Source organism: Archocentrus centrarchus, chromosome 14 (assembly GCF_007364275.1).
Source record: "Archocentrus centrarchus isolate MPI-CPG fArcCen1 chromosome 14, fArcCen1, whole genome shotgun sequence".
Taxonomy (NCBI): Eukaryota; Metazoa; Chordata; class Actinopteri; order Cichliformes; family Cichlidae; genus Archocentrus; species Archocentrus centrarchus.
Genome location: NC_044359.1, coordinates 27299157 through 27327097, shown reverse-complemented (window position 1 = coordinate 27327097; position 27941 = coordinate 27299157). Strand labels below are relative to the sequence as shown.

Sequence of the window (27941 nt, the reverse complement as noted above, 5' to 3'; positions counted from 1 at the left end):
TAAGCCCCACCGGAGAGGCTTGACATCATCAGTTGCGAACAACCAATTTACTAGACGATTGTTGCGTTAAAATATTGGAGCACATAAGAGGAAAACTAGATGTATTGCGGCAAGTATGAAGTCTAATTACCTGGTCATTAAAAAATTAATCTTGTCAGGTTATAAAAATCCCAGTTTTAGGGAACATTTTACTCATGAAAATCCCAACCGGTGGTGGAACAGAGGTACAGCTGGGTCTTTGAATCAACCAGATGGGGGCGGGAATAATGTCCGGTTTGGGAGTTTGGGAGCTTGGAAGCGAGGCAGGCAGACGGAGTAGTAGCGGGACAGCGGGCACTGAAAGTTGGCCTTGAGGGATTACTTACAGTCACGGACATATGAAGTTTTAGGTCTGCGGAGTAGAATAAAAGACGCCTTAATAAGCATAAAGGCACGGTTTTCTTCAGACGAGTGTACTTCTATGAGAGACTCGAGGGTAACGGTCAATCAATGAGTTCTGCGGACGACCGACGCACCGTCAGAGGATACAGAAACGGAGGGGCAACGGTGAGCTGGGACATGAAGATAACCTCTTCACATTTCACAGTTTGCTAACGGTGGTTAATAGAGTTACCAGTTATTTGTTTGTTGAAAATAAGATGACACATTTCACTTGACCTGGAGAGTATTAATGAACCTGTACCTGTCCTCAGTTTTGATTGGCTGGTTCGTATTTGGACGCTCTCTGCAGTGTTTTATTAAGACACACGTACCTGGGACTGAATAACATTTCCGCTATACGATGTTTATGATGAGGACTATGAAATTCGTGCCTGCAATGTATGGAGTAAATGAGGCCACACAGAAAAATAGCTGCAGTTTTTTTTATCGACTGTAGTAACAGTAAAGTATGCTAGTACCAGGGGACGTAACACGAGATGGTCAAATAAACGTGTTTTGTGCCACTTTTAAAAGTGTTAAGTGTATTTCAGGGTGTAATGTTCCGGGCCGGTTAGTGGCTCATTATGTTTACAAAGTGCGTTACATGGAGATAGTTGTCAGGTTGCAAGTATGTAATGTATATAATCATTATTCGCTAAATTGGCAAATTGTTGAATGGAGTTTGGTATGAGAGCAACAGACACGGCCAGGGGCTTCTCAAGCAGGTAATAGAAAAATAGAAATATCACTGTCATTGCAGCGGTCTTCATCGCCTGTCTAATTTTTGTATTTACAGGTTAACTAGTCACTGCTCTTTTTAATCATAAAAAGACAAACATTGCTCCAACAGCCACTTTATTCAGGCTACTTGCTGTGAGTCAGTGTGCGCAGGGAATTAGTGGTGTAGTAATGGGTATTACATTAATGCCATTATTTACGTGGTTTAAAAGTAGCCTTGATGGGATGTAGGCTACCTGGTGTTGGATTAAACCTGTCTGTATGTCTGTACACACCTCAGACTGTTGACAGCAGTCAGGCAGCCTGCATGCCCGCACCTTTGTGTTAATGGCAAGACAAAGTTGGACTTCCACATGTCAGGATGAAGTGATCGTGACTGAATGAATGAAAAAACACTGATAAGTTTGTAATATATATATATATATAATGATACTGGCTTGTTTTAGCACTCTAAAACTCAACCACATCCATAAAAAAGACTTTTTTAGCTTATTTTGTTATATTATCTTTCCTTTTACTGTCCATGTTAATAACTAACCAAGAGATGTGAGTTCATATTTAGAGTATTTCTTTTCCGCATGTTTTCTCATGTTTCTCATCTCTCATGTTTTGCCACAGGTGAAGGGATTAATCCAGAAAGTCCATCCTCCACAGCAGTCCCTTAATGATTCACTGGAAGGAGAAATTCAGGCCTTCCTCATTGATGAAGATCAACTTCACACTTATGATGACCTCACCAAAGTCAATCCAGTGACCCCAGCAACAGGTATCAAAGATGGCTCTGATGAATTAATGGCGTTTGCTTGTACCAGCTAGTTAAATAACTGAATTTGAATTTGTTTTCCACCATGTCACCTTGATCTGCAGTGCTTGCAGTGTGTTATTTGTCCACATTGAGATAAAATCTATTCAGATGATAAAAAAGTTAATGTGTGAATGATTACTGTGCTAGTAGTGTGATGCAGTATACAGAAGGATGTGGAACAAGTACCACTCAGTTTTTCTGCCTTTACCTAAGGTTTCATTTGGTTTATTTTCATTCTGTTTATTTAAACGTGTTTTGATATAAAAATGCGGGCATACTGATATGTCATATGTTGAAGTGCTGTTAATTTCACCTTGAGGAAACTCATTACAGTACAGATCATATCCTCGCCCACAGATAGGTGGAGAGGTTATGTTTTTGGTAGCCTTTGCCTGTCTGTGTGTTTGTCTGTTAGCAGGATAACTCAGAAAATTATGAACAGATTTCCATGAAAGTTATTGGGGGTGGTACAAGGAAAAATTATTTAAATTTTGGTGGTGATCCGGATCACCATCTGAATCCAGGAATTTTTAAAAGGATTCTTTATCATTGTGATAAAGTGCAGATATGTGAATGTTGTCTCCATCTTGAAAAGTTTTGAACCAAAATTCATGAAACGTTGTGGAAATATTCCTTATATGATTGCATTTTCAAGGTCAATGGTGAAGGTCACACAAAAAATTTCAAAAATAAAAAAAAAATCCCAATCTCATTATTGTCGAATTCATATCTCGGTGAATTTTTCATCTATCGTGATACAATTTGGTACTCAGGTATTAACCATTACTGTTGATGTCTTTTTCTGTTTTAAATGAAAATACTCACAATAAGGCAAAGTAAACTACAAACTCTACACAAAGATTACACACACATATACAGTTTACATCTCTGCAATATGTTTGTTTTTCTTTTTTTCATTTCTTTTTATTTATTTATTTTTTGGAGAATGCTATCACGGTACATAAACATGAAAAATATATCCAGACTATATATGCCATTATCCGTTCATGTGGATCTAATTTTTGAATAAAAGTATAAAATCTTATTTTACAGTTTTTAAAAGCCAATAAAATAAATTTGTAGTCTTTTTGATCTACTAACTTATGATGGAATCCGACCATATTTGGGTGACGTGTATTGCAGAGTGGTGTCAGCACATAGAAAATTTGGGGTGCGTGAGGTATGCGCTCTACTGAGTGCCCTTCTAGTTTTTTATAACATTTGGTGGGTACATTTGTAAAAATGCGTAACTTTCCAAATTTTTCCTGTTAATGTCTGATGATATTTATTCTTTCCCTGGCAGTGCTGAAATGCCTGCAGGCCAGGTACAGTATGAAGGTGTTTTACACCCATGCTGGATGCACCTTGGTGGCTCTTAACCCCTTTCAGCCCATTCCAGACCTCTACACCCTGGATGTGATGAAGGAGTATCATTGTGCTCCTCAGCCCCAGGTATTTCAAGCAGTCTTCCATTGTTATTTAGCTGACATATGCAGATATGTCTCTGTAGGTTTGTGCTATAATGGGGAAAGATGAATAGTGGTGTCATCAGAAATGGGTGTTGCAAATCATGCAACGATGCTGGCTTACACAATGAAACTCAAGAGTATTGCTTTTATCAATGTCTGGAGTGTGTTTAAGGCATTGGCAGGTCTGCATGCAGTAAGTATGACAATACGTTTAATAAATCTGGACTTTTTTGTCTGCAGGAGTTCAAGCCACACATCTTTATTGTGGCAGAAGAAGCATACAGGAACATTCGGGGCCAGCTTGAGCCGGTGAACCAGTCCTTGGTGGTCAGTGGTGAGAGCGGTGCTGGAAAGGTAAACCAAGCACATACAGTGCTAAGCTTAAAGTCCAAACTAAACCTACTACACTGAATAAAGGAGCAGAATATCAGTTTAGTTGTTACTTTTTGCAACTGTTTGTCCAAAAAAGATTGGAATTGGAAATAATTGAAACACGATATCGTCACCCTTTTGTCTGTGACATGTCTGTGTGATTCATGTCCTCAAAATATTAATGTTTGTTTATTGCAATGGCAATAAGTTGGACTTGTTTCCCGTGGGTGTTGGACTCCGCCAGGGCTGCCTTTTGTCACCAATGGGAAGAATTTCTAGGCGTAGCCAAGTGGTGGAAGGTTTCCACCTTGGTGGATGATGCAGTCCTGTTGGCTTCATCAGGTGGTGGCCTCCAGCTTGCACTGGAGTGGTTCGCAGCTGAGTTTGAAGTGGCTCGTATGAAAATTAGCACCTATAAATCTGAGGCCACCGTCGTCAAGCGGAAAAGGGTGCAGTGTCCACTCTGGCTCAGGGATGAATGTTTGCCCCAAGTGGAGGAGTTTAAGTATCCCACGGTCTTGTGAGGGAAGAGGGGAACGGGAGATTGACAGACGGATTGTGGATGTGCCTGCAGTGATGCGGGTGCTACACTGCTCTGTTGTGGTAAAGAGTGAGCTGAGCGTAAAAGCAAAGTTGTCCATTTTCTTTTCAATCTGCATCCCCATCCTCACTTATGGTCACGAGCTTGGGTAATGACCAAAAGAACAAGATCACAGATACAAGCGGCAGAAATAAGCTTCCCCTGAAGGGCGTCTGGCCTCTCCCTTAGAGATAAGGTGAGGAGTGCAGCCATTTGGGAGGGGCTCAGAGTAGAGCTGCTGCTCCTCCACATCAAAAGGAGCCAGTTGAGGTGGTTCGGGCATCTGACTAGGATGCCTCCTGGGCGCCTCTTGGATGAGGTGTTCCGTGCATATCCTACTGGGAGGAGGCCTCGGGGGTAGACCCAGGACATGCTGGAGAGATTATATCTCTCGGCTGGCCTGGGAATGCCTTGGTATTCCCCCAGATAAGCTGGAGGGAGGGAGGTCTGGGGTTCTCTGCTTAGGCTGCTGCCCCGATGACCTGGCCATAGATAAGTGTAAGAAGATGGGTAACTGGATGGATGGATATTTATTGCAATTCATCATACAGTTTGATGTAAACATCTCATGCTTTCTTTTGTATCACTATTTCTATGACTATTTTATTATTATTTTGGTAAATTTTCACAAATAGTTTTTTTAAGATTCTGTGCTTCCTCCTTTCCCAATGTTGCTTTGCTTTGTTATATTCTATTACAAGGTTTTATACCTGCTGTTGGTCTATTAATGATTTGTTTCTTTGTAGACATGGACATCTCGGTGCTTGATGAAATATTATGCCACTGTGGCGGCCGTCTCCTGCATGGTGAAGAGTCAGGACACAGTGGAGAGGATAGAGAGGAGAGTGCTGGACTCCAACCCTGTAATGGAAGCTTTCGGTGAGACGAAGAGAGGTGTTTGTATTCATGTGAAAATGTAATCCTGTAAAAAGTTACTCATCAGCAGTGTGTGCTCCATTTAGGTAACGCCTGCACGCTGCGGAACAACAACAGCAGTCGCTTTGGAAAGTACATCCAGCTGCAGTTAGACAGGTACCTGCACTTACCTGAGATGGCATCGCCTGTATGGTATTCTCTCACTTTCCCACAATAGCGGTCATCCAGATCTGTTCACCGGGTCATTTTTATTTGAAGGTGTCAGCTCTTAGTTGGGGCGTCTGTTCAGACATATTTACTGGAGAAGACCAGGGTGGCCTGCCAACCACCCAATGAGAGAAACTTCCACATCTTTTACCAGGTGAGTTAACAGACCTGCACTAAACCTCACATGCTCCAGAGATATATTTTTTCAGTATTAACATAAATGCAGAGCTGAGCAGTGAGAAATTAACGTTTCAGATGATGAAAGGGGCGACAGACGAGCAGCGGAAAGAGTGGAAGATGTCACGTGACCAAAGTTTTGTTTGGCTGCCAAATTCTGAAAAAACAGTTGAGGGTTGGTGTCCAATTTGATGTGTATAAAGACACATTTCTGCATTCATTTTTACATGTTTATTTCATTTGTAGACCCAGATACTTTTTTTTTGTTTATAAGTAACAGCTTTTTGATTATTTTTTTTAATAGAGGATTGTTTCCATGAGACTGTTGAGGCAATGGATCATCTGGGCATCAATGCAGAAAGGCAAAGAGAACTATTTAGGGTAAGATTATCCTTTTCTCCACTATTTGACAATACATTTTATATTATTTTAACTGTAATATAAATACATAACTAAGTGTTTATATATGTTGCTTATAAATTAACCAGTTAAAGTAAAACTGTTTACTGATTACAACTGTTATGGTGGGCTCTAAACAAGTGGTGGCCTGGGGACCCCTGGGGGTTTGCAGCCGTTAGCCAAAGAGTCACCAATCATAAAATAGTGCTGTATTATCATTAAGAAGTGCTTGTACTGAGCAAAATATGAGGATATTGCTTCCAATACTTTGTCCCATGTTATCTTTGGGACCATTATAAACTTTTAAGCCAGCGCACTTGTCAAACCTAATTTGGGTGAATCTGCAGTAGGATTGTGAGGGAGGCCGGTTTTCTCCCCTGTAAGCGGACCCTGGCCTTAAAAGGTTGGACACCTGTTAAAGTAACCAGTTGTGTCAACTCTTTAAGTGACTTATCTTGCAATGTTGTGGTTTTTTGTTTTTTTTTTCTCTGTTGCTGTAACATGTTACAGATATTAGCAGGGATTCTCCAGTTGGGAAATGTGAGCTTTTCCTCTTCAGCAGATGAATCACAACCTTGTAACCTCGATGCACAATCTAAAGGTACTGGATATTATTTTGTTTTGACGTTTCTTGCGAAACGTTAACGAGTGATTAACGAGTTAACGAGTGATTAAAAATGTAGCCTTACAACCAGTGTACAAATACAAAGAAATGGATTTATTTTTAAGCTCTCAATAGTGGTTTCATTTCCATGTTTTATGTTGGATTGAGTAATAAGTTGCATGAGATCACTCTGCTCCCTGACAACAACTATCAACAGACACCATACCTGCCTTCCTGTGCTTTAGACTTCCTGCAGAGGGCTGCTGAGCTGCTGTGCGTTCCTGCTGAGGAACTTCAGACATGTTTAAGAGTAAGGACTCTGAAGGCGGGGAAGCAAAGCGTGCTCAAGCCCTGCTCCCAGGCAGAGTGCAGTGTGAGGAGAGACTGTCTGGCCAAAGTCATTTACGCCCAGTAAGAATAATCATTTGATCATCAACAACAACGTCTCAGACTGTTGAACTGTTGTTGATGATGTGGGAACTTAAATGTGAAACCGTTGGGCTTTTTAAAAAAGTTTACAGTAAACATGAAGATTTGTCTGTTTATCATCATTATAGTGTCTCCATGTTTTAAAATAAGTGTGTGACTTTTCCCACCAGGTTATTTGAGTGGCTGGTTACATTCATCAACAACAGCATATGTGCTGACAAATCAACCTGGTGCAACTTCATAGGTAAAAACATTGTTGTCTCAGTGCAGACTTACAGCTCTGTACACAAGCTCACAGAACTCTCCTCTGGGATCTCCAGGTGTCCTAGATGTGTACGGCTTTGAGTGTTTTCACACCAATAACCTGGAGCAGCTGTGCATCAACTACGCCAACGAGAAGCTCCAGCAGCACTTTGTAGCTCACTATCTCAGAGCTCAGCAGGTAGTTTTCCGTTTCCCTTAAAGCAATCTGCTCAGACTGCCCAGAGGGGCTTAATATGAAGTGACATTAATGGGTTAGCGAGTTATGTTGAGCTTAAAGTCAGAGTTTTCTGTGTCATGAAAGTGGCCCTCTTTTTTTTTTTTTTTTTTTAATCTGGCTAAATCACTGTGATAACTGTTGGCAACAGGTTATGTTTGATTGAACCAGCTGATGCAAAGAGAGGGCCTGGCTGTGTTGAACTTCCTTTGTCGTGTACCCCTCTGGCCTCAGGCTTCAGGAAGCTTCTTCACTTTTCACAATAGCTCTGATGACTGGAAAAAAAAGTCTTAACTTGTTTGTGATGTGATATAATTTTCTTTTTTATCTCCACTTCTGCCAGGAGGAGTATGTATCAGAGGGCTTGGAGTGGTCCTTTGTCAAATACAAAGACAACCAGAGTTGTCTGAATCTCATAGAGGGAAGCCCCGTCAGTGTGTTCTCTCTTCTTAACGAGGTATGCTGACCATCCATATTGGTTTTAAACAGTTTCTTTATATTGATTAAAATAATAATAGAGATATAACATGCATACTTAAAAGGAAAAAACAAAGAAGGAAACATCACACACACCAATAATAAGCAATAGCAAGAAGAGTAAAGCAGTTTTTACCAAACTGGCTTTAGTTTTACACCTTTTCTTCTCATAATCCTGTAGCCTCCTGTGTCTACTTCACCTTCTCGTGCCCAGAGAGCTTTAATATCTTGTATTATACCTGTGTTGAATAAATCCAGGTGATATGACAGAGGTGTCACTTGCACAGAGATACAAGTGGAATTTTTAAAAGGACAATAAACAAACAAGCAGTAAAATAAATGAATTAAAATTTAAAAGGACAATGTAAAAAGTCGTAGATCATCTGATCATGATATCATTAATGAACTTGCTTTTGCCTTGTAAATGTAGTGCTTGTTGTCAGATACACATGGCAGTAAAATACAAACCATCGAGGCAGTATGGGAGATAAAATCACAAGACTTGTGTCTTATTTTTGATCATCATCTAAACTCCTGAAAACCATCTTTGTGAAAACTCAAAACACAAGAAATCAATCTACATAGGCCTGTAAGGAAGTTTTAACATGTCCCAGTACACTCGCAGTTTATTTAAAATCCATTTTCTTTTCTTTTTTTTTTGTTCCTAGAACCTAAAACTGGTGTTCCTTCATCTCTTCATCTCATTGGTCTCTCTCTCTCTTTTTTTTTTTTAACATATTCCAGGAGAGTCGTCTAAATCGAGCCTCAGATGCAAAAACATTCAGAGTTCGTTTGGAGAAGGAGCTCTGTGACAATGCTAACATCAGCTGGGACAAGTTCAGCAAGGTGCCACACTTCAGTGTGGCCCATTATGCTGGAAAAGTCAGCTATCAGATAGAAGGCATGGCAGAGAAAAACAAGGTAAGAAAGGTGTTCAGATAAATTGACCACACATCCATTCACTTATCTCCTGCTGGATACTGATTTTCATGGCTGGGGCTCGGGAGGTAGAGCAGGTCACCTGCTTTCAGTGTGCAAGTAGAGTAGAAATCCAGTCCATTTACCATTTATTGATATGTGCATGTATTTATTTATTTATTTTTAGGACCCGGTACCACCAGAGCTCATCAGCCTGCTTCAAAAGTCTGACAATCAGCTGCTTCACCAGATCTTCAGTGACAATGAAACTGAGAATCAGACTAGAAAGGGGCCCAGTAAAGCCACTGTGGTCTCCAAGTTTAAGGTAGGGTCCAACATTAGCCTTCAAGACCAGGGTTATATAAGCACATCACGGCCTGTTTTATGGCACTAATAACTGCTAATATCTGACTGTAGAATTCACTGGAGAGCCTGATGAAGATCCTCCACTCCACAACTCCTCACTACACTCGCTGCATCAAACCAAACCCTGAGTGCAAGCCACTGTCTTTCAAAAAGGAGGAGGTAGACCTTCTACCCACATCACAATGACAGCAGTGACATGTTTTAACAAAAGGCAGAGGTTTCAGTTGATCCTTGCTGTCTGTTTTCAGGTTATCATGCAGCTGGAGGCCTGTGGGATTGTGGAGACCATTCATATTAGTGCTGCTGGATTTCCAATAAGGTGAAGCATTTTTTTTGTGTGTCTGCATCAACCTAATGTACTGTTTGATTTCTGCTGGATTTTGGTTGACTTCTTATCTTTGTTGCACAGAATTCCTTTCCAAAGCTTCATACAACGTTACGGACTGATCGCAAAATATACAAAGTCAGAGGGTCACAGTGTTGGTGAGTACAGCTGGTTTCTGAATCCATTTCTGCTCAGTTTTGGCATGTTTCATATTTGGGAAAATAGTGATTTTATTTCCTTTCTTTAGGTCTGCTGGTTTATTCTGCTTTTCCTTCAGTAGCCCTCTTAGTAAATGTGATCCTCAGTACTCTACTCTCCTTGGGACTTTTTAATTTGGTGCATAAAAACAAGACTTTCTAACAAAATTTGCAACCTCTTACGAACTTTCCAGGTAAATGCGTGCATGTCTGACTGTCGGAGCTTGCTCTGCATGTTTCTGCATTCTTTCTCAGTTATTATGCTTAAACGCACACTGAGCTTCACCCATGTTCTGATGGTTTTTTTTTTAGCCAATAATAATCATGATATGTTCCTCAGATCTTAAGATAAGATAGGATAAAACTTTAATGATCCCACAATGAGGAAATTTACGCATTACAGCAGCTCAGTACAGAACCCGGGAGCTGCAGTAACAGGCTGCCTACCGTGGCGCCATCTTGTAACCTACTGGCTCACGTTAATAGCTGCATTTTGATAGATGCATCAGAGTGCTAAATAAATGCACAAAAGTCAGTCTGTGATGTTACAGACACACTTGAACCCAGGACCCTCCTGCTGTGAGGCAGCAGTACTAACCACTGAGCAACGCACTTCCAAACTCAGCGGACATGAAGCCAATAACCGAGCAGGCTGCTTTAGTGATTCATCAGTTGGATAAATGCCTAAACAGACTTACAGAGCTGCTGTCATGTCTGTAGCCTCTTAGTCTAGATGTGTTCATGTTCAAAACATGTGCTTGCTCAACCTGAATGCTGCAGCATGCTGTATATTGTTATAAAACTTCATACCTCCTCTCTCTCCCTGTTCATGTGCATGTTAACTGATTAAAAATGGCACTGAAGTCACAGAACAGCAGTTATAGAAGCTGTGCTCTTGATTCAGATGCGTTTCCTGGCCGTCATGCTTCATCCACTACACTTTTTACCTCACGTGCTGTCAAAGCTACTGTGTGATAAACCTGAATCTCACAGTCTGAGTGCTGCTTAGCTGTTACATCATTATGTCTGCCTTCTGTCTTAGATTTGGAAGCCGACAGCACCAGCACCCTTCAGCGACAAGTGGAGGAGATGCTCGGTGTGGTGTTAAAACACCACCCTTCGACTGAAGAACGCAGTTCATTGGTGCACTGTGGGAGGACTAAAGTTTTTCTCACACAAGTGATGGTCAGTCATTTATATACAGGCATTTTCAGACTCTATATTTCACTGCAAATAAACATTCTTATTTGTTTTTGGTTGGTCATATAGTCTTTAGTTAATGGTATAAATGTTCCACTTTTTTGAGCGCACTGACCTGTCTGACTCGTCTCACAGCTAGATTTACTGGAGGATCAGAGGAAGAAGATCCTCTCTCAGTGTGCCTTTACCATTCAGTGCTGCTGGCTGCGGTACCAGCGTCGCAGATGCCACGCCCGCCGCCAGTCTGCTACTTTGATCCAAGCAGGTAAACTCTTAATGTGCTGGTCAAGTAGTGCTGATTGTGGCCCTGTTCCCGCTGTGAGTCTGCTGGCTTTGACCTGACTGCCTGGCCAACAGTAACCAGCTGGTGGTGTCTGCACACTCTGTTTGCAGGCTGTTTATCCCTTTAATGACAGGCCCTGTCACAAATAACTACTACAGCTGTTTGTGACAGATGTTCTGTTGGTACTGGTACATTAGGATATTTTTTTTTTTCCCCAAGAGAAACAAACCTTCAGAATGAATAACTCAGCTAAAAGTGTTTTAAACTGCTTGCAGCGGTGCGGTCCTGGCTGGTCAGGAAGCGGGTCCGGAGATGGAACAGAGCAGCTGGAGCCATCCAGAACGCCTGGAGGAAGTGGAGGGTGAGATTTTAATTGAAGGTTTAACATCATGTGTTAAGTTTTACTGTTTTTTCTTCATGTGGATCTGTGAATAATTTTATTTTTATTCTTGTTGCAGTCACTATTGAAGTCCTTGGCTGAGGCAGAACTTGATGATGCAAAGGACCTTGTGGAGGAGGAGGATGCGCCAGCTGTGAATCCTGTTGTCAGGGAACGGGGCTCAGTGCAGCTCTCCACCATCCAGGAGCCTGTCACGGTGCGAGGGTGGCCCATGGGGCTGGCTCTGGCCTCTGCACCATCCATGACCGTGTCTTTGACAGCCACAGGTTTCCAGAAGATGATGTCTGTCATGGCCTCACTCAACTTGCCATCCAGGAGAGGGGAGTACCAGGTGAAGACCAACCAGTACACGGAGGAACTCGCCTCCATAAGGGCTCAACCCAAGGTGAGGACACAACCACGTGGAAAAATCTCCTAGAAACTTTTTTGTCATTTTGTCCAGCTGATAATCATCTCTTTTTGTTCTAATGTTCTGCACAGGGATCTGTAAAGCTGCACTATCAGCGATCTCCGCTTCTCTACGCTGACAGGCAGCCGGACCTGAAGAGTGACGTGACGGGGTTCAATGAGATCCTTCTGGAGAAAACTCTGTAACCGTTCTCTCAATGCAAAACACTAGTGGACACAGTTAAAAGGTAGCTGGGCACCATGGTGCTTTTGCAGTAAAGCAGCTGCTTCTCCAGCATCTGATATAGCGGGGGAGGGGGGTGGTATTATTTCATGTGGCCACTTTGCATGTAGATTAAAACACTAATTGCCATTTTTTTTTTTTTTTTTTTTAAAGAAAGGTCAAAATTGATCTTACCCTAATTTTTACAGGGATGAAGAGAATCACAAAAACCTGCATCCTTCCATAATTATGATTTAACTGAAGTGTTTATGTAATTTGGTGCAGTGCTAAAGATAACCTGCAGTTGCCTTATGGCCCCAGAGATTCACCTTAAATTCAAAATCTCAGTCAGGAGAACGTCCAGAAACAATGTCCTCAGCTACATGTGAGATCAGGCAGGTCCTTTTTTTTATTTCTATTTACAGAATATGTGCTGTATGTCCCACATACATGATGTAGATGACGATTATGATGATGTAAATGCAGGATAAGACACAAACAACCGTTTTTAAAAGAAATTTGTGTACAGCTGAAAATATAAGGCATATTCTTAGCACCTTAAAAACAGACTGCAGGTTTTCGTCTCCTGATAGATGATCAAAATACTCGGTCTTGAGAAAAGTGCCTTTCTTCAAATCGACAGTCAACCCACAGATGAGCTGTACACGTATTTATCTTAATTTTTCTGGTCTGGTGTGATTGCAGATGTTAATGTTGACGTGTAGTTTTGTGGTTTCTGGTGGGGAAAATGGCAATCGAGCAAATATTGCACATTAAGCGAATATTGCACATTAAAAGCACGCACACGCTCACATAATCAACAAGATGACACGACAGGGTGTCTAAGGGTTAGGTAAGCATGTAAAATTTAAGACTTAAAAATCTTTTTAATGCCGAAGCTTCAGGGACTTTTATTTTTTTTTTTGACGTAGCTGTTTTTAGGCACCACTAAGTTAGCTAATCATTAGCCTTTATTACCCCTCAAACCAAAGAGGCTGATGGGGTAAGTCATCACCCCATCGGGCGGGGGGGCGGCCAGTTTTTAACTTTGTGAATGTGATAACACAAGAACAATGTGACCTAGGATAGATGCATCTGCTAAAAATTTCGGATGAGTTTGAATCTCAGCAGCTTTGATGTCAAGGTGGAGGTCATAGGTCAAGCTGAAAATCTTGTGAAACCAATAACTTGAACTATGTCACCTAGGATTTTTAAATTGATGGTATGGATGCACCTACTAAAAACCTCGGATGACTTAGTTCTTACCATAATAATGCCAATCACAGAAAGTGACAGTATTCTCAGTAGTTTATATTTATTATAATTTTAGCATTTCTTATTCCTGGTTCTTAGCATTTGCTCTTGAATGAATGTGGTGAATAAAGTCACTAAGTCACCCCATTAAGATCTACTGAGACCTGTAATTATGTGCTCTAGTATTTGTACTTCCAGATTTGTGCCACCTAAAGATTCTAAAAACAGCCCAACAAGGTTATTATTTCTACATCTGATCTAAATGTGTAGCGGTGGTGAAAATGGTGAAATAATCTGCTGGAAATTCTGTGATGTAACTAAAACCCTGTAAGGCACCTGCAAACTAAACCTTTTCAAGGTCTGCTATTGATGAGTATTGAAGAGTTTTAAGGACCTGCAGACACCCTGCAAAACTCACACTTCACTGATGTGAGCAAGGATGAACCCAGGTTCACTTAGACTGCTGCTCTTTGTCCTTTATGCACATCAGCAAAATATCTGACTGAACCACTTTGTGTGGATTTTCATCCAAAGCAATGCTGTACTGTAACATACCAAAGTCACTTTACACTAATGTTTGTGCAGGAGAAACTTGATTTTCTTTTAACTGACATATTATCACTATCAGGTTTATTTAAAGTTTTAACAAACACATTAGTAACAACTGTGTAAATCTTTGCAGCTTCTGACTCAACACTTAACCTTCAGAGATTTCCTAAGATTTTCTAGTTTTATCTGGACACGTCCGGGTCGTGATCAAATGTTATAATATGGAATTTGTGTACTTTAACATGTTTTATTTCTTCCATTTCTGTCAGTAGTATCAAGGTATCCATGGATACAAACTTTAGTTGAAATGACAGTTGTGTTGAAATAAATGTGTTTTAAAAATGTTTGGACTTAAAGATGTTCAGCTTGAACTCTTTGCATATGAAGTCTTGTTAGTGCTGACTCGGGACATTATTACTGTTTGAAAAAGTTGCAGTTTTTATTTGAACATTAAATACATACTGTAGTTTGAGAAGTCAACACAAATTGCAGCAACCACACGACATGCATAACGTGTGTTCAAACCTACGACACTTATTCCATTCCCTACAAAAATGTACAAAAAAAAAGATGCAAGTTGGATTTTACGAGTCACCATCTTCACTGGATTTTGCTTCATTCTTTACAATTTTCAAGCACTGATCAGAGAATTCAACAAACAGCGGCTCCTGCATGGCTGTTTTCATTGCATCCTCTTTGCTGTCTGCACTGTCTATAGAGTGCAGTAACTGTCTCAGATGGGGGTTACAAAGGAGGTCCTTCAGCTCTTTTGACTGACCTGTAGAGAAAGTAAGAAAACAGCAATCACACACACATTACTTCCTGTTAACATGCTTCTGCCAGTAATGTTACTTAAAGCTTTTCATTTCAAGAGCAAAAAATTAAAAAAGTGCTGGAGTAATACCTAACATCTGGAGCCTCTGCAGAGGAACTTTGTCAGTGACGTCATCTTCACGCAGGAGGCCTTCAACGCTCCAAGGCTCTGCAAAGGATTAAAGAAAATACCTTTTAGAAGGTGTGGAACTCCAGTACTTCACTCATAATGCCATTCAGCAGTAATGTCACAGACTATTGTGTGATTTCATTAAATGAAGGAATGCTTAAACAGCACTATTCTGAAACAAATACTTATGACAAATGTATAAATGGTCAACATCTTTCCAAATAATTGTACACCTGTCTTTTTAATTCCAGATTAATTGACTCTGTAGTATTAGATCCCAACTTTCCTGAATGAATAAGATTAATTGCACTGAAATCTAAAACAGCAATCAAGAAAATTCATTTCACCTTGAGATAATGGCACAATCAGTGTGTGATACTCTTAACATGTTTCTTTTGAATGCAGTTGTAATGGTACCCACTTAGTACACATATCATATAATCCCAGTACTAATGAGAGAAATGTAACTATACCAGTGCTCCCAGCATCCTTAGTTTCAGGTTTTGGAGGTGGAGGCTTCTCAACAGGAAGGCAGGTGTCTGAACAGGGGGGAAAAAAACGCAGTTATGGAGTTATGGATATGATGTGAAGTTAAAATTTCTTTGCAGCTCATCACAACATTTCAATGAAAATATGAGCCCAAGCTTCTTTACCTTTGTGCCTCTTGTAACACCCAAGCGAGCAGCTGTAAGAGCCAAACAGTGATTCATAAGGACGTCATCTTCAAACACAGTAAGATCATCAACACTTTTCACATTATTCTGAACAGGAAACTGCAATTATTACAAACTTATAATACACTCCAGAGTCAAATGATCGATCAGAGCGGGTAATGCCCACTGAAATCAAACCCCAATAACGGGTCGTGACAAACTCCACGCCAGCTGGTGGCAGCAAAGCCACCAATTCGTTGTTTGTCAACTGAGCTCACACGTCATTTTGACCCATGTGCTGTCGACATTAAGGGGGAAAAAAAACCCATCTTTACTGCTATGTTAACTTTACAGAAAATGAGTTTCTGTTAATGACAGTCTGTGAGTACGCACATATTTGATTTTTAATAACAGGAGCTGTAGGTGTCAAGTTAACCAGTGAAGTGCGACGCCATAAAAGTAACGTAGCTCTCATTCTCTGGGCGGACATGACGCCTGTGTTTGCTCTATTTTACTGATTTACAGAAAATCAGACAAAGGCACTGACTTCTGTTACCTGTTCCTCAATATTTATATTCGTAGCTACTCAAAACAGACGCTAACTAGCCTAGCGCGCTAGCAAACATTGAATCAAAGTTTACTTACTATCTTATTTTGCAGGCTGGACATCTGTATTTTGGTGTCTGCTCGCTGCACACACTGCATAGCTGCATTTTACTGGCAGGGAGAAAATAATTATAAGGAGAAAACAGTAAATTTGTTAGCTGACTGTACACATGTGTCTCTGTGTGCGTTGGGCGGACCAAAATAAAAGCTTTCCGGGTAAACAGTCGTTCCTTCGAAATAAAAGCAGCCGACATTACTCTAAGGTTCCGGTAGAAGTGAAGTACAAAATAAAATCCAAACCGGTAAATATCGGAATGCTCCGGCTTCATTTTTTATTTATTTATAAATCTGACTGGCCTGCGGCGTTTTTTCTTCACCCTTATTTAGTAGCGACACAAGCCGAATTCAGAGCTCTAGATGTTAATAATCACTGTGTGTGGGACGATGTGCAAACACACACACGCCAAGATTATTATAGTAAGATGTTTTCTTCAGCGTATTCGGTGTCCGCTGTACAGTCATTGATGGACACTGAACAGCTTCCATTTGAGGTTGTCACTGCTTGGCTCATAAATGAGGTAGACACTTTTATGAGTCAAGCAAAGATGTGACTAGATGTGTGTTTGCAATTAAATTAGCTGCATTCATGTATCACATAATGAGTTGTAGGCCACACACTTTTCTGAAACAATGTCTGGGTTTGCATACCACCAAAGAAAAACTGTATATAAATTATTCTTGGGTACTCAAAATGTCTCTGTTCTGCCATAGTCATCAATCACCTGCTCCAATCATGCATGCTTCAGAAAGGTTTTCACATTTGGTTTGAGAAATGCATTCAGAATATACATAAATAAATTTGCCAGCTTCGAACAACTTTCTGGAAAATTTGGATTAACAAATGCAGTTTTTTTGTTTTTATTTGCAAATAAGATTTTACATGAAAAATGATGTGTATTATTTTCGTAACCCCTTTCTTCTACCCACTGTGTTAATTCATTATTTGACTTTGTGTGGATCACGTCTTGTTATGTTATCCAGCAGAAAACTGTTACATGGATAGAATCGCAAGACAGATGCCTTTCCCCTTAGAAGTGATACTTTTACAGCCATCTTTGCTGTGATTTCAGTTCTCTGAGGTACCATGGCCTTTGGGACTCTGGTACAAGTAAGCAGAGCAGCCCCCCCCTCAAAAAAAGAAAGAAAGAAAATGTTTATAGAGCATGGAGAGTTGGTTCAATTGACTGAGACAGAAAACAGAGTCTTGAGAATAGAATCACTTTTTATTTCATTTAAAATCAGCATAACCTCTTCTGCACCCATATTTATTTATTTAGCTATCAAGCACGTACTCCACTGACCTACATAGCTCAGCACAAACTATTCTTGCACAGCTGTAACTTGAGGGGAGGGGTTCTTGTTACTAGGAAACCTATGGAATGGAGGGCCACCTCGTGACTGATGGGCACGTTCCCGGTGTCACAGCGCTCCAGTCACTGGGTCAGGAAGGTAGGGACACTTGGCCATGGTCAACATCAGAAATCCAGCTTTGGATCAGGATCTGCATGGAGAATGAAACAAAAATACATTTTAAAAAAGCTCAGTGTTTTCATTTTAGCCCTGCGACAGGCTGGTGACTGGTCCAGGGTGTACCCTTGCTCTCACCCTTAAAAGGATAAGTGTGTGTGTGTGTATATATATATATATATATATATATATATATATATATATATATATATATATATATATATATATCCAAAGCCAAAAACATCCAAGAATAACTCTAAAAAGAAGATCAATTACATTTGTGATTGACCTTCTGTTGGTTGACTAATCAACTTACTGACAAATGACATTCAAGTCATTTTTTTCCTCCAATACTGGCCTGAGTTATGGGTCATTTGGAAGGCCTTAATGCATAATTAATATCACTTTTCCTTTTCAGTGACAGATCAGCCTCCAGCCTGCACGCACAGAGGCAGGTGTTGCTCTGTTCACGCCTGTGGGTGTGAACTGCTTTGGTATGACCTTGTTGTTCCAAGCAGGATTGTTTTTCTATGGCACACCTCCCCAAAATAAACACAATGCTCAGACCACACGAACACACAGCTACCTGTAAACATCGAAGAAAGCCATCACGACGACGAGCTCTTGGTTCTCCGGCGCTTCATTTGGCTGTTGTGATATTTTTCTGCTATCTTCCTCTCGTGCCCTGCGGGGCAGTGGCGGTTGGTGTTCAGCTCGATTTCCCTCTTGGATCGTCCTTTTCCGCCAGCGTGGCCCGAGTACTCGAGCAAATTGTAATAGTCATACTGATCGTAATAGGCCTCCTCAAAAGAGACCAATCTTTCGATATCTGTCGCCATTTGGAGACAAAGCACCGCACTTTCACGTACACCGTTTCTCTTAGCAAGTAAACAGATGATGTCACACCGTGTTTATATACATGCGGTCATGTGACCATGGCTGTGCCGCTTCCTTCTCTTTTTCGGAGAGCACACGGACACACAAGGGAATTTCTAATTTTAGAGTAAACACCCACTTTCTGGACTTTGGATTTCACGAGAGGTAGTAGATAATAAATGGAGGTGTAGCTGTAAATTTCGTGGCCTAACGTTTCGAGTGAATATACATACAGAATTCAATTGTGGTAAAAAGCGACGTCGCAGCACCATGAGCCACTTTACGGCATCAACCATTTTGATTTCAGGCATGAAGCCAGCTGCAACAGAGAGTTTGTAGTACCAGCCTCTTGATAACATCGCCTTCATCCATCACACCCATTCACCCATAGGAGTTTCTGTTATCCTTTGTAAACAGGTGGTCTAAACGGAGCATGCGCTGTCGTAACGGACCAATCAGCAAGCATTAGCTTCAAGCATTCTCGCTAGCGTTTTATGGACAAAATGTAGAAAAAACAGAGACACAAGTGTCGCTTTTAAATTTATCACTACATTCGCTAGAATAAAGATGTTTTGTCTAGAAACAGGTCTATACAATTATTTAAGCCGTTTAGCTACGTTGACTAGGATTTTAATAAGTTATCCCCTGTGAGCGCCCTCTACTGGCCTCCAGGTGGCTGAAGAACTGCATAGCCGCTCTCCTAAAGTATCCTAAATAGAGATCACTTTGAAACAAAGTAGCTTAAGTAGGGACCACTTTGAAATAAAGCAGGCCAAATAGGGGCCACTCTTGAAATAAAGTAGCCTAAAGTAGCCTGTAGCAAGGGCGTAGGTGTGGTATCAACATTGGTAGGGACATGGGCCTAATGGGGGTAGGGGTGTGTGTGGGGGGGTGTCCCCTCGATGCAGTGTACATGAAATAAAGTAGTCTAATAGAGCATAGAATATTCAGTAGAGCTGAATATCTTTTAGTCGCCCGCTTCTTGTTCCCACAGCCCTGCGCATGCATTTCTGTGTTTTGCTCCTCCACGCAGCGTTCCGCCGTGACGTGGCACGTTGTGACGCTTTTCCACGTCGCAGTAGGGTCTCACAGGCGAGCTGGCTGCGTGTGTGTGCGTGTCTCCAGCTAGGCCAGAGAGAGATGGCGGCGCCCGTCCTGAGAGTGTCCACCCCTCGGTGGGAAAGAATAGCCAGGCTTCTGGTTTGCCTGCTGGGAATACTGTTGTCTATATATGCTTTCCACGTCGAGAGGGAAAAGGCGCGGGATGCGAGTTATAAGGCTCTGTGCGACATCAGCAGCTCCATCAGCTGTTCAAAAGTGTTCAGCTCAAGGTAATTTGAATTCAGCGAAGAGCGCCCACGGTGGCGCTCAATGAAGCCGCCTGCTATTGTGACTATCGGTGCGCGGTTTAAACTGTCAAACCGGTACCGCAGACTTTAACCGCAGGCCATAGCTGTTAACTTTCTCTGATCTGTGTGTTAGTTAGAAAACGCGCCTAAGTAAGTTTAGCTTAGATGTTATCCAAATGAAGCGCCAGATTAGCTTTGTAGCGCGAACAAGCTAACTTTGCTAACCGTTAGCTAACAAAACCCGTTGGTTAACATTATAGCTAATCGACTCCTGAACCGACTATGAACGGAGCCGTAGGCGCTGTCAGATTTTCAGCGGGTTACTGCTCAGACTAACTGTCCTCTGTGCATTTAATACTAAAACATCTGCTAACACCAACTTTAGCGCTAAGTTGACGCTAGCTTGCACGCAGAGAGGCTGTTGTGAACGTGATATTGCTTTGTGAAGTCAGTTATTCCACTCATCGGAGCTGCGATAGTTGTTTGCTGGGTTAATGCTGGTGAATTTGTGTAACTTAACTCTTTAACCTGATGCATCCCTCCAACGCTGGCTGTCACACAGCTGTCAATAGCTGTTGTGCTAACGTCACCAGCTATCAGTCCCAGGGGTTAAAACTCCACACCTCGGCTACCTGAAGGGGCACAGAGCTGGTCCAGAGGTCAGTGGAGGGGACTGTAGCAGCTCCTGGCCTGCATAGCCGTGCTAGATAAGAAGATGCATCTCCACAGATAAATTTGCTGCTAGAGTAGTACTTTGATCCATTATTTCCTTGTTAAAGGTCACACTTACCAGCTTTACGTGGCCATTCAGCTCCTAATAAACTACACTAACCCTGTCTATTGAATCTAGTTGGATGAGAGTCTGCTGGTCCCAAATAGACCTGCAATGCAATCTGTCTGGGACTTATTGCATATTTATCTGAGTCAGTGACTTCTGTCTCAGCTAACATGAGTTGCAAACTGTCCAAATATAACATTTCTTTTTAAGAACCAAGCTGTTCTGTTCAGTGTAGGTTTTCAGCAGTCTAAGCTTTAACGTTACTATGTATTTAATGCGAGTTGAAGTGCCTGTTTTGTCTGCTTATCAGTTAAAGCACTTGACTGAATGGTTGCTGTAGTGAAATGAATGGAAAGTGGGAGGTTTTGTAATGTGGAAATGATATACACGATGTACACACATTATACAAAAGGAGAATAAGCTCCCACAAAGTGGTGGCTCAAATGAGCTAAGAGTCCTTTTGTGTCTGTTTTTGACCCTCTTTTAAATGGTAACACACATCCCCTCAGCATTGTCAGTACTGTAACTCTGAGGCACAGTGGACCATGTTATTAAGACAGAAGATGTTGAGGATCTGAGTTATTGAACTCATCCCTGTACATGTGTTATATGTTGCCATTAATATATAAGCAAGTATGTAGATCATTGTGGATTGAAGTTTTTCTTTTTTAAATGAATTCTCTTCTTCAGGGCTCAAATTCTGGATTTTACTCATTTCTCCAAATTCATTTGAAGGTAGAGCTTGTTTGAGCAGGATTTCATTCACTGCTCTGCACATATGACTTATGCGAGAAATGAAACAAGGGCACAAAAGTTTGTGTAGCAGGAAGACAGTTTCTAGATTATCTGAACAAAATAGAGCAAAATATTAACTCTTTGACCAGGCTGGCTGTTTGGGGCACTGAAAGCAGTTTTAAACATGAATGGGCTACTGCTGCACAGTAGAAGAACTGCTTCAGTTGTTGTTTTTTTTTTTTTTTTGTTTTGTTTTGTTTTTTTGAGGGCATGAATTGGGATCGTGTCATTACAAAAATCAAATTGCGTGAACCAGATTGACTTGAAAATTGCCTCTTACAGACTGTACTGTAAACTGAAGAATTTGGTGGCACAGTGTTCTTGATTCTGATCAGCAGGTGTTCTTTTTTTTAAAGTTTTTATTCTCTCAGTCTTCATTTCTCCAGGCTTAATATTCATTGCTTCATTGTTTTGCGAACAAGAAATTTTACATGAAAAATGAGCAGACTGTTATGTACTCTTTAACCCCTTTCTTCTACCCACTGTGTTAATTAGGGCCCGACCACGAACTGTGCGAAGGCCCTATTGTATTTCCTCTGTTTATTTATTTATTTATTTTTTATTATTATTTTTATTCAGGCAAAAGAAGTGCCTTTTTGGGGGCTTTATCATATTCAAAAACTCATGAAACTTTGCACATGCATCACACCTGGTGAAAATTTAAGTATTTTGATGGCCTCGGGCATGGGCCAGCCAAAATGCCTCAGTAGCGCCCCCTAAAGTTCAGCCTCACCGCTGTGTTTCACATACATTTATGAAACTTGCTACACATATGTATCACATCCATACGCACAAAAAATCCTCTTGGAGCCATGCTCTAAACCCAACGGGAAGTCGGCCATTTTGACTCAAACATGCAAATTTGGCAATTTGCACCCTTCAGACTTTCTCTAATAACTCAAAGGGTTTGGATGTTATCAGCTTCATATTTCATTATTTGACTTTGTGCGTTTTGTGGATCCATTGTTGTGTTATGGAGCAGAAAACTGTTACATGGACAGAATCACCAGACAGATGCCTTTCCCCTTGGAAGCGATGCTTTTACAGCCATCTTTGCTGTGATTTCAGTTCTTTGAGGTACCATGCCCTTTGGGACTCTGGGTACAAGTAAGCAGAGCAGCCCCCCTCCAAAAAAAAAAAAAAGAAAGAAAATGTTCATTGAGCAGGAAGAGATTGGTTCAACTGGCTGAGACAGAAAACAGAGTCTTGAGAATAGAATCTTGTTTTATAGAAACTGAAGAAACTTCTCTGTTGTTTATCATCTGTCAGATGTTTTGGTTTTGTGACAAAATTTTGTCGATTTAAATTTACAAAGACAATAAATACAATAGAGAAGTTATTCCTGTTTGACCTGCTTGATGTGGGCCTACAAAAAGACTTTGTCCTTGTTTGTGACATGCTCCCTTTTTACATGTTGCCCCCCCCCTCCCAAACAGTTTTTATTTTTCAAAGCTTCAGTTCATTAAACAGTAAAATGCTATTCTGAGAGTGATAATTTGCTCAAATTAATACCTCACTGCAAGCAAACACTGGGAACTGTTTTTTTTTTTTTTTTTTTTTTTTTTTTTTTAATATTTTGACCTGAGTTTTCTTCTTTGTGTGTTGTGCCACTTTTCCTTAAATAAACTCTTTTTTAAAAAGTTTTTATTTATTTATTCTTTTGTGGATTAGGTGGGGTCGAGGATTTGGACTCCTGGGCTCAATTTTTGGAAATGACAGCGCGCTGAACCAACCCAACAGTGCATATGGGATTGTCTTTTATGCCTTTCAGCTCCTTCTAGGTAAGCCTGTATTCTGTTCCCAGTTATGGGTTATTTTTTCAGTTATAGGTGACAAATCTCTCTTTGCACTAGTGGCACATGCTGACCCAACTTGTTGCTTTCCCGTGACACAGCTATTTTTGACTAAAGCTGACTCACACGGCACTGATATAATGTGGAGTGGCGGTTTATAAATAATAAAATGCAGTTAAATGTGAAGTTTAAAGCACTTCCTGCTGAACTGTATTGAAATTTCATTTTGTTGGTCTTCTAGTAGAAATGCAGAGATGAATTATTAGAAACTGTCTGTCTTTGGTCTGATTTGGTTTTGTTTGTGACACACTAATCTCGACACTGATAATTGTGGTCATGAATATTTCCCTGTGTGTGCGACTTGTTTTAACTTGTTAACTTTTTTCCTCCCTCTGGTGTTTCTTACTCAGTCATGCTGGTTTGACATGTTAGCCTGCCGGAGGCTTGTAAGCTTGCCCGGCCACCTGGCCCTGGTGCTGAACAAGAGGTCCTTTTAGCTGCAGCAGTTAGCACTCATTTGACTAAGACAATAGTATCCCAGTTTATCCAAACTGTTGCAGTGGGTAAAGATTTCCATACTAAAGACTGGTCTCTTTCAGAACTTTTTATTCTCGTGGCCTTGGAAAATATTTGCATGTAGGCATGACTCCAGAATCTGCATTAGTGGGGTCGTAATCTCTGTTCAATGCCAGTGAGCAGGTTTGAACTGCTGTTGCAAAACACTGAATTATTGCTATAGTTGGGTCATTCTGTGCTGATCTTTAGCCTGTTTATTCCTCAACCCTAACTGTAATAAAGAAACTAGAGAATAGTTGACGTGTTACAAGCTTGATTTTCAGTAAAATCAAGAAAGATAATGAAATAAACTTACATAGGGCTGGGCGGTATGACAAAATATTCATATCACATTTCTAATGAGAAAAGAGTTACTGCAGTTGATATGCTTTAATTAGCCCATTCAGCTGCCCGCCCCCCCCAGACACAGGTAAAAGCTAGACCCCCTTCAAAGTATGTTGCCAACAGGTTGACAGTAATTAAGTTAAAGAATTAGAATTTTGTCATGCAGCGAACATTTGCCGAACGTGTCTTGAATGAACCGTCTGACTTAGTTATACGTGTTTTGCAGATTTAGCGGTGGACGTGGAGGGTGCAGAATCGGATCTTAGTCTCAGACATTCCTGGTACTCTAAAATACGTTTTTGGCTAAGGTGGTGAAGCAAATTATTAGTGTACCACCTCCAGCTACCGCTTGTGCTCTACGGCGTTTGCAGGATGATGTTGTTTGGTCTGCATCTGACCTTTTATAGCCGAAGAACCTCCTTTTTGGTATTAATTCCTCTGGGTCTTCTTCAGCAACCTGTACAGTTGCTTCACTTTTACAGCTTTCACCGGGAGCCCTTCTCGCCTCTAAACTTTTGTGCACACGCTCAAGCAAGCACGCCTGAGCTGTTGTGATGTCACAGTGAAATGGTTCCCCACTGAAACACTCCCGAACTCCGTCGCGCACGTTCCAGACGTTGTTTAGGCCATTCACCGGTATTGCGGTATATGAAAAATTCATATCATAATGAAAATAAAGAACCAGTATACAGCCCAGCCCTAAATGTACACTGTATTATACTGTGTTGAGGTAATCAAGCAGATAGATTCTGATTCATTTTGATTTATCAGCTCTGGAAGTGAGCACTTGCTAAATGAAGCGCATCTGTTAACGCCCATCTGAGGGTCATATTGAGTGTTGCGAGTCATCGTGTCCCTCTGATATGCACTGATTGAAGCACAAAGTTCAGATACGTGGTCAGTGTGTTAGCTACAGTAGATGGCAGTGGGCATTCACGTGCTGCTGTGGACACAGCCAGGAGCAACACGGCACGTCGTTTCCTGTTCTTATCTAATGTTGGACCAAGGCTGCGTCTCCCTGTTTACTGGAGGAGATTCTGTATATTGCCCAGCCCTTTCAAATAGAAAGCAACAATCTGAATAATGATGATAAATATTCAAAATAATACTGGTAGCAAAAAAAAAAAAAATCCTTGTGTGTTTATTAGTGACTTATGACTACAAATGTGGTGTAAAGGAAGTGCAGACACTGAGGAAACAGAGTGCACCTCATGTGACTCGAGAATACATGAGCAGCCTGCTTAGTGTGCAGGCTGAACATCATCACAAGGACTGACGGTATAAATAAAGAAGTGTCTGAGGCTTTGTGAGAAGAGCACACTCAGCAGGTTGTGTCTAAAGTTGCATTTCTTTCTTTCTTTCCTTTTTTTTTTTTTTTTTTTTTTTTTTTTTTTTTAATGGTCACCTGCCTAAGTCTCAATTTGTGTTTCCTGCCGTAGGAATGACTGTCAGTGCAATGGCCGCCCTCATTCTCATGACGACATCCATCTTATCGGTGGTGGGTTCCCTCTACCTGGGTTACATCCTCTACTTTGTCCTAAAGGACTTCTGCATCATCTGCATCACCACATATGCGCTGAACTTCATTCTCTTTATTCTCAACTACAAGCGATTGGTTTACTTGAACGAGGCCTGGAAGCAGCAGCTACAGGCCAAGCAGGACTGAGCTGCCGAGAACGGCGACAAAAATACGACAAACAAACAAAAAAGAAATGTGACCTCTGAACATTTGACTTGCCACCAGGAGACCTTGCTTCCAAACAATGTTTATTCTGCTGTGTGTTTAAAAAAAAAAAAAAAAAAAAAATGAAGAAATTTAACTTAAATGTTGGGCCTGACAACTCATTGTTGATTGCAAACAGAGAAGGATTTGTAAGTGGAAAGGTGTTTTTTTTTTTTTTTTTTTTTTTTTTTTTCCTTCTTCTCTTTAATTTCTTGTTCTAACATTGTTCTCACTTAAGGAAGGGGCTGGTTGTGTGTGTGTGTGTGTGTGTGTGTGTGTGTGTGTATGCCTGTGTGCTTGAATCTGGGGGTGGGAACACAACCAGCAAGCAACCAGCGGCAGAGGACAGCTCTCTTTTGAACAACGATTGGAGAGTGGAAGAAAAAAACGGGACCTTTTTAAGGTGCTTTATTTGAAATGGTTGGAAAGCTCCTATTACTGCACAGCTCATCTGCACTAAATCTCGGAGCCGAATGCTGGGTTCCCAAATGAGAAAACACTCACTAGGTTATTGTATAGTTGCAGATGAGGTTGTATGAGAAGGTGGCAACAAGTTTTACTATAATTTTTTTATGTTTACACTTTGTAGTACATTTCTTTTTGAAGAGGACCACTAAAAGTTAAAACACGGGACAGTGTGAGATATCGTGTGTGTAGATCAGTCAGAATGTTTGTTTTGCAATTCTGTAAATAGCTGCTGAGCAATATTCCAGGCTAGATTGTGATTTAGTGTCAACACAAACCTTTAAGGAAAAATGAAAAACGGTAAAGCAAAATAACAAAATCTGAATTGGATTCAAAAAAGGAAAAAACAAAACAAAGTGATCAGGGTCTCAGCTGGGTAGGTCAGACTTCAGATGCGTTCGGGGCGTCTTCTGTCCCGTTATCCTGGTCGGGCGTGCAGTTCAGCCGTGTGTGAATTTCTCTGTTGTGTGTGGTTGGTTCATCTGAAGCCACACACACAAGTATTTCAAAACAGAACTGCAGGTTCTTTTCACCAAGTTTGCATAAATGCACCCTCACTCTGTTTTTTTTTTTTGTATTTGTTGTTCTTGTGTGTAAAGCATTCCTGACCACATGAGTGGAAATCCATAATGAATTATGTGCCTAAAGGAGCGTTAAGGTGAAATTACCTTTCCTTTTTTGGGGGGTGGGGTGGGTGGGGGGTAATGTCATGTAACATCATTTTTTTCCCTCATTATTTTGTTGTTACAGGTACAAGCCTTTATTTTTATGATCATAATTTTGTAAATTAAGATACCAGTGAAGTGTTTCTCCCTCCCTAATAGTCTCATAAAGGTAGCAAAAGGCTGCTACACTGTGATTGTCTGCTCAAGGGCGGGAGCGGCCTGGTGGCAGAAGCGCCTCTCATTTTGCTGTCTCTGCTTCATTAATGTTCATCGGGCTTTTGTATACACGTGATGTCAATTGAACAGTAACGGTGATCTTGCCAAGCTGAGTTACAGTTCATTTGCTGGATGTGAACAAAACTTGGAGAATGCACTGCTTTGTGAGCGGAGGGAGGAGCGAGATTCTGTAAGAAAACTGAGCAGCGTGTTAACGACATGTGGAATTAATTGGGTTTTTGTTCCACTAGGAGAAGATAACCTGACCACTGTTGTTTGGTCTGACCTCACATTGCAGGGTTTGAGCAGAGATGGATCACTCTGCGGAGAAAGCAGACGCAGCATGTAGTGAAGTGACGGAGTAGGACCATCGTCTCTTTCCCTTCCAGAATCCGCTGATATAAGCATCCTATTTGTCACGTGCACGGTCCACTTTCTCCTGGCTTTTAGCGTGTGTTGGCCATCAGAGACACTGTCAAAGATCAGCAAGAGTCATAAAAAGTAATAATGTGATTCATC

The 27941-nt window shown here is 41.0% G+C and overlaps 3 protein-coding genes across 3 annotated transcripts; 2 read left to right on the top strand and 1 right to left on the bottom strand.

The window, feature by feature from the left end:
- Positions 1-262: 262 nt before the first annotated feature.
- On the top strand, positions 263-14336 carry myo19 (myosin XIX). The gene is made up of 24 exons (XM_030746913.1): positions 263-546; positions 1777-1924; positions 3267-3415; positions 3673-3786; positions 5131-5263; positions 5347-5416; positions 5519-5621; positions 5723-5819; positions 5949-6025; positions 6554-6644; positions 6893-7058; positions 7247-7320; positions 7397-7518; positions 7898-8011; positions 8776-8952; positions 9137-9274; positions 9367-9474; positions 9564-9634; positions 9725-9798; positions 10880-11022; positions 11173-11302; positions 11596-11681; positions 11779-12105; positions 12201-14336. The coding sequence occupies exons 1-24, from the start codon at positions 490-492 to the stop codon at positions 12312-12314; spliced, it is 2883 nt and encodes a 960-aa protein (XP_030602773.1). The 5' UTR covers positions 263-489; the 3' UTR covers positions 12315-14336.
- A 149-nt stretch (positions 14337-14485) lies between these two features.
- Positions 14486-16655, bottom strand: znhit3 (zinc finger, HIT-type containing 3). Its single transcript, XM_030746914.1, has 5 exons — positions 16375-16655; positions 15730-15761; positions 15550-15615; positions 15038-15115; positions 14486-14911 (listed from the first exon to the last, which is right to left on the bottom strand). Exons 1-5 carry the CDS (start codon positions 16587-16589, stop codon positions 14718-14720), a joined length of 585 nt encoding a protein of 194 aa, XP_030602774.1. The 5' UTR covers positions 16590-16655; the 3' UTR covers positions 14486-14717.
- A 3135-nt stretch (positions 16656-19790) lies between these two features.
- vkorc1l1 (vitamin K epoxide reductase complex, subunit 1-like 1) lies at positions 19791-26160 on the top strand. The gene is made up of 3 exons (XM_030746473.1): positions 19791-20069; positions 23332-23441; positions 25793-26160. Exons 1-3 carry the CDS (start codon positions 19879-19881, stop codon positions 26017-26019), a joined length of 528 nt encoding a protein of 175 aa, XP_030602333.1. The 5' UTR covers positions 19791-19878; the 3' UTR covers positions 26020-26160.
- Positions 26161-27941: the final 1781 nt, after the last annotated feature.

Bases quoted from the DNA above. Each gene is read 5' to 3' on its own strand.
- myo19 (XM_030746913.1), top strand. From the start codon at position 490: ATGAGTTCTGCGGACGACCGACGCACCGTCAGAGGATACAGAAACGGA. The intron at 5,820-5,948 runs GTTGGTGTCCAA...TTTTTTTAATAG, and splicing joins TTCTGAAAAAACAGTTGAGG to AGGATTGTTTCCATGAGACT. The intron at 11,023-11,172 runs GTCAGTCATTTA...CTCGTCTCACAG, and splicing joins TTTTTCTCACACAAGTGATG to CTAGATTTACTGGAGGATCA.
- znhit3 (XM_030746914.1), bottom strand. From the start codon at position 16,589: ATGTCGGCTGCTTTTATTTCGAAGGAACGACTGTTTACCCGGAAAGCT. The intron at 15,616-15,729 runs GTAAAGAAGCTT...CCCCCTGTTCAG, and splicing joins GTGTTACAAGAGGCACAAAG to ACACCTGCCTTCCTGTTGAG. The intron at 14,912-15,037 runs GTATTACTCCAG...CTTTCTCTACAG, and splicing joins GCAGAGGCTCCAGATGTTAG to GTCAGTCAAAAGAGCTGAAG.
- vkorc1l1 (XM_030746473.1), top strand. From the start codon at position 19,879: ATGGCGGCGCCCGTCCTGAGAGTGTCCACCCCTCGGTGGGAAAGAATA. The intron at 20,070-23,331 runs GTAATTTGAATT...TTTGTGGATTAG, and splicing joins TCAAAAGTGTTCAGCTCAAG to GTGGGGTCGAGGATTTGGAC. The intron at 23,442-25,792 runs GTAAGCCTGTAT...TTCCTGCCGTAG, and splicing joins TGCCTTTCAGCTCCTTCTAG to GAATGACTGTCAGTGCAATG.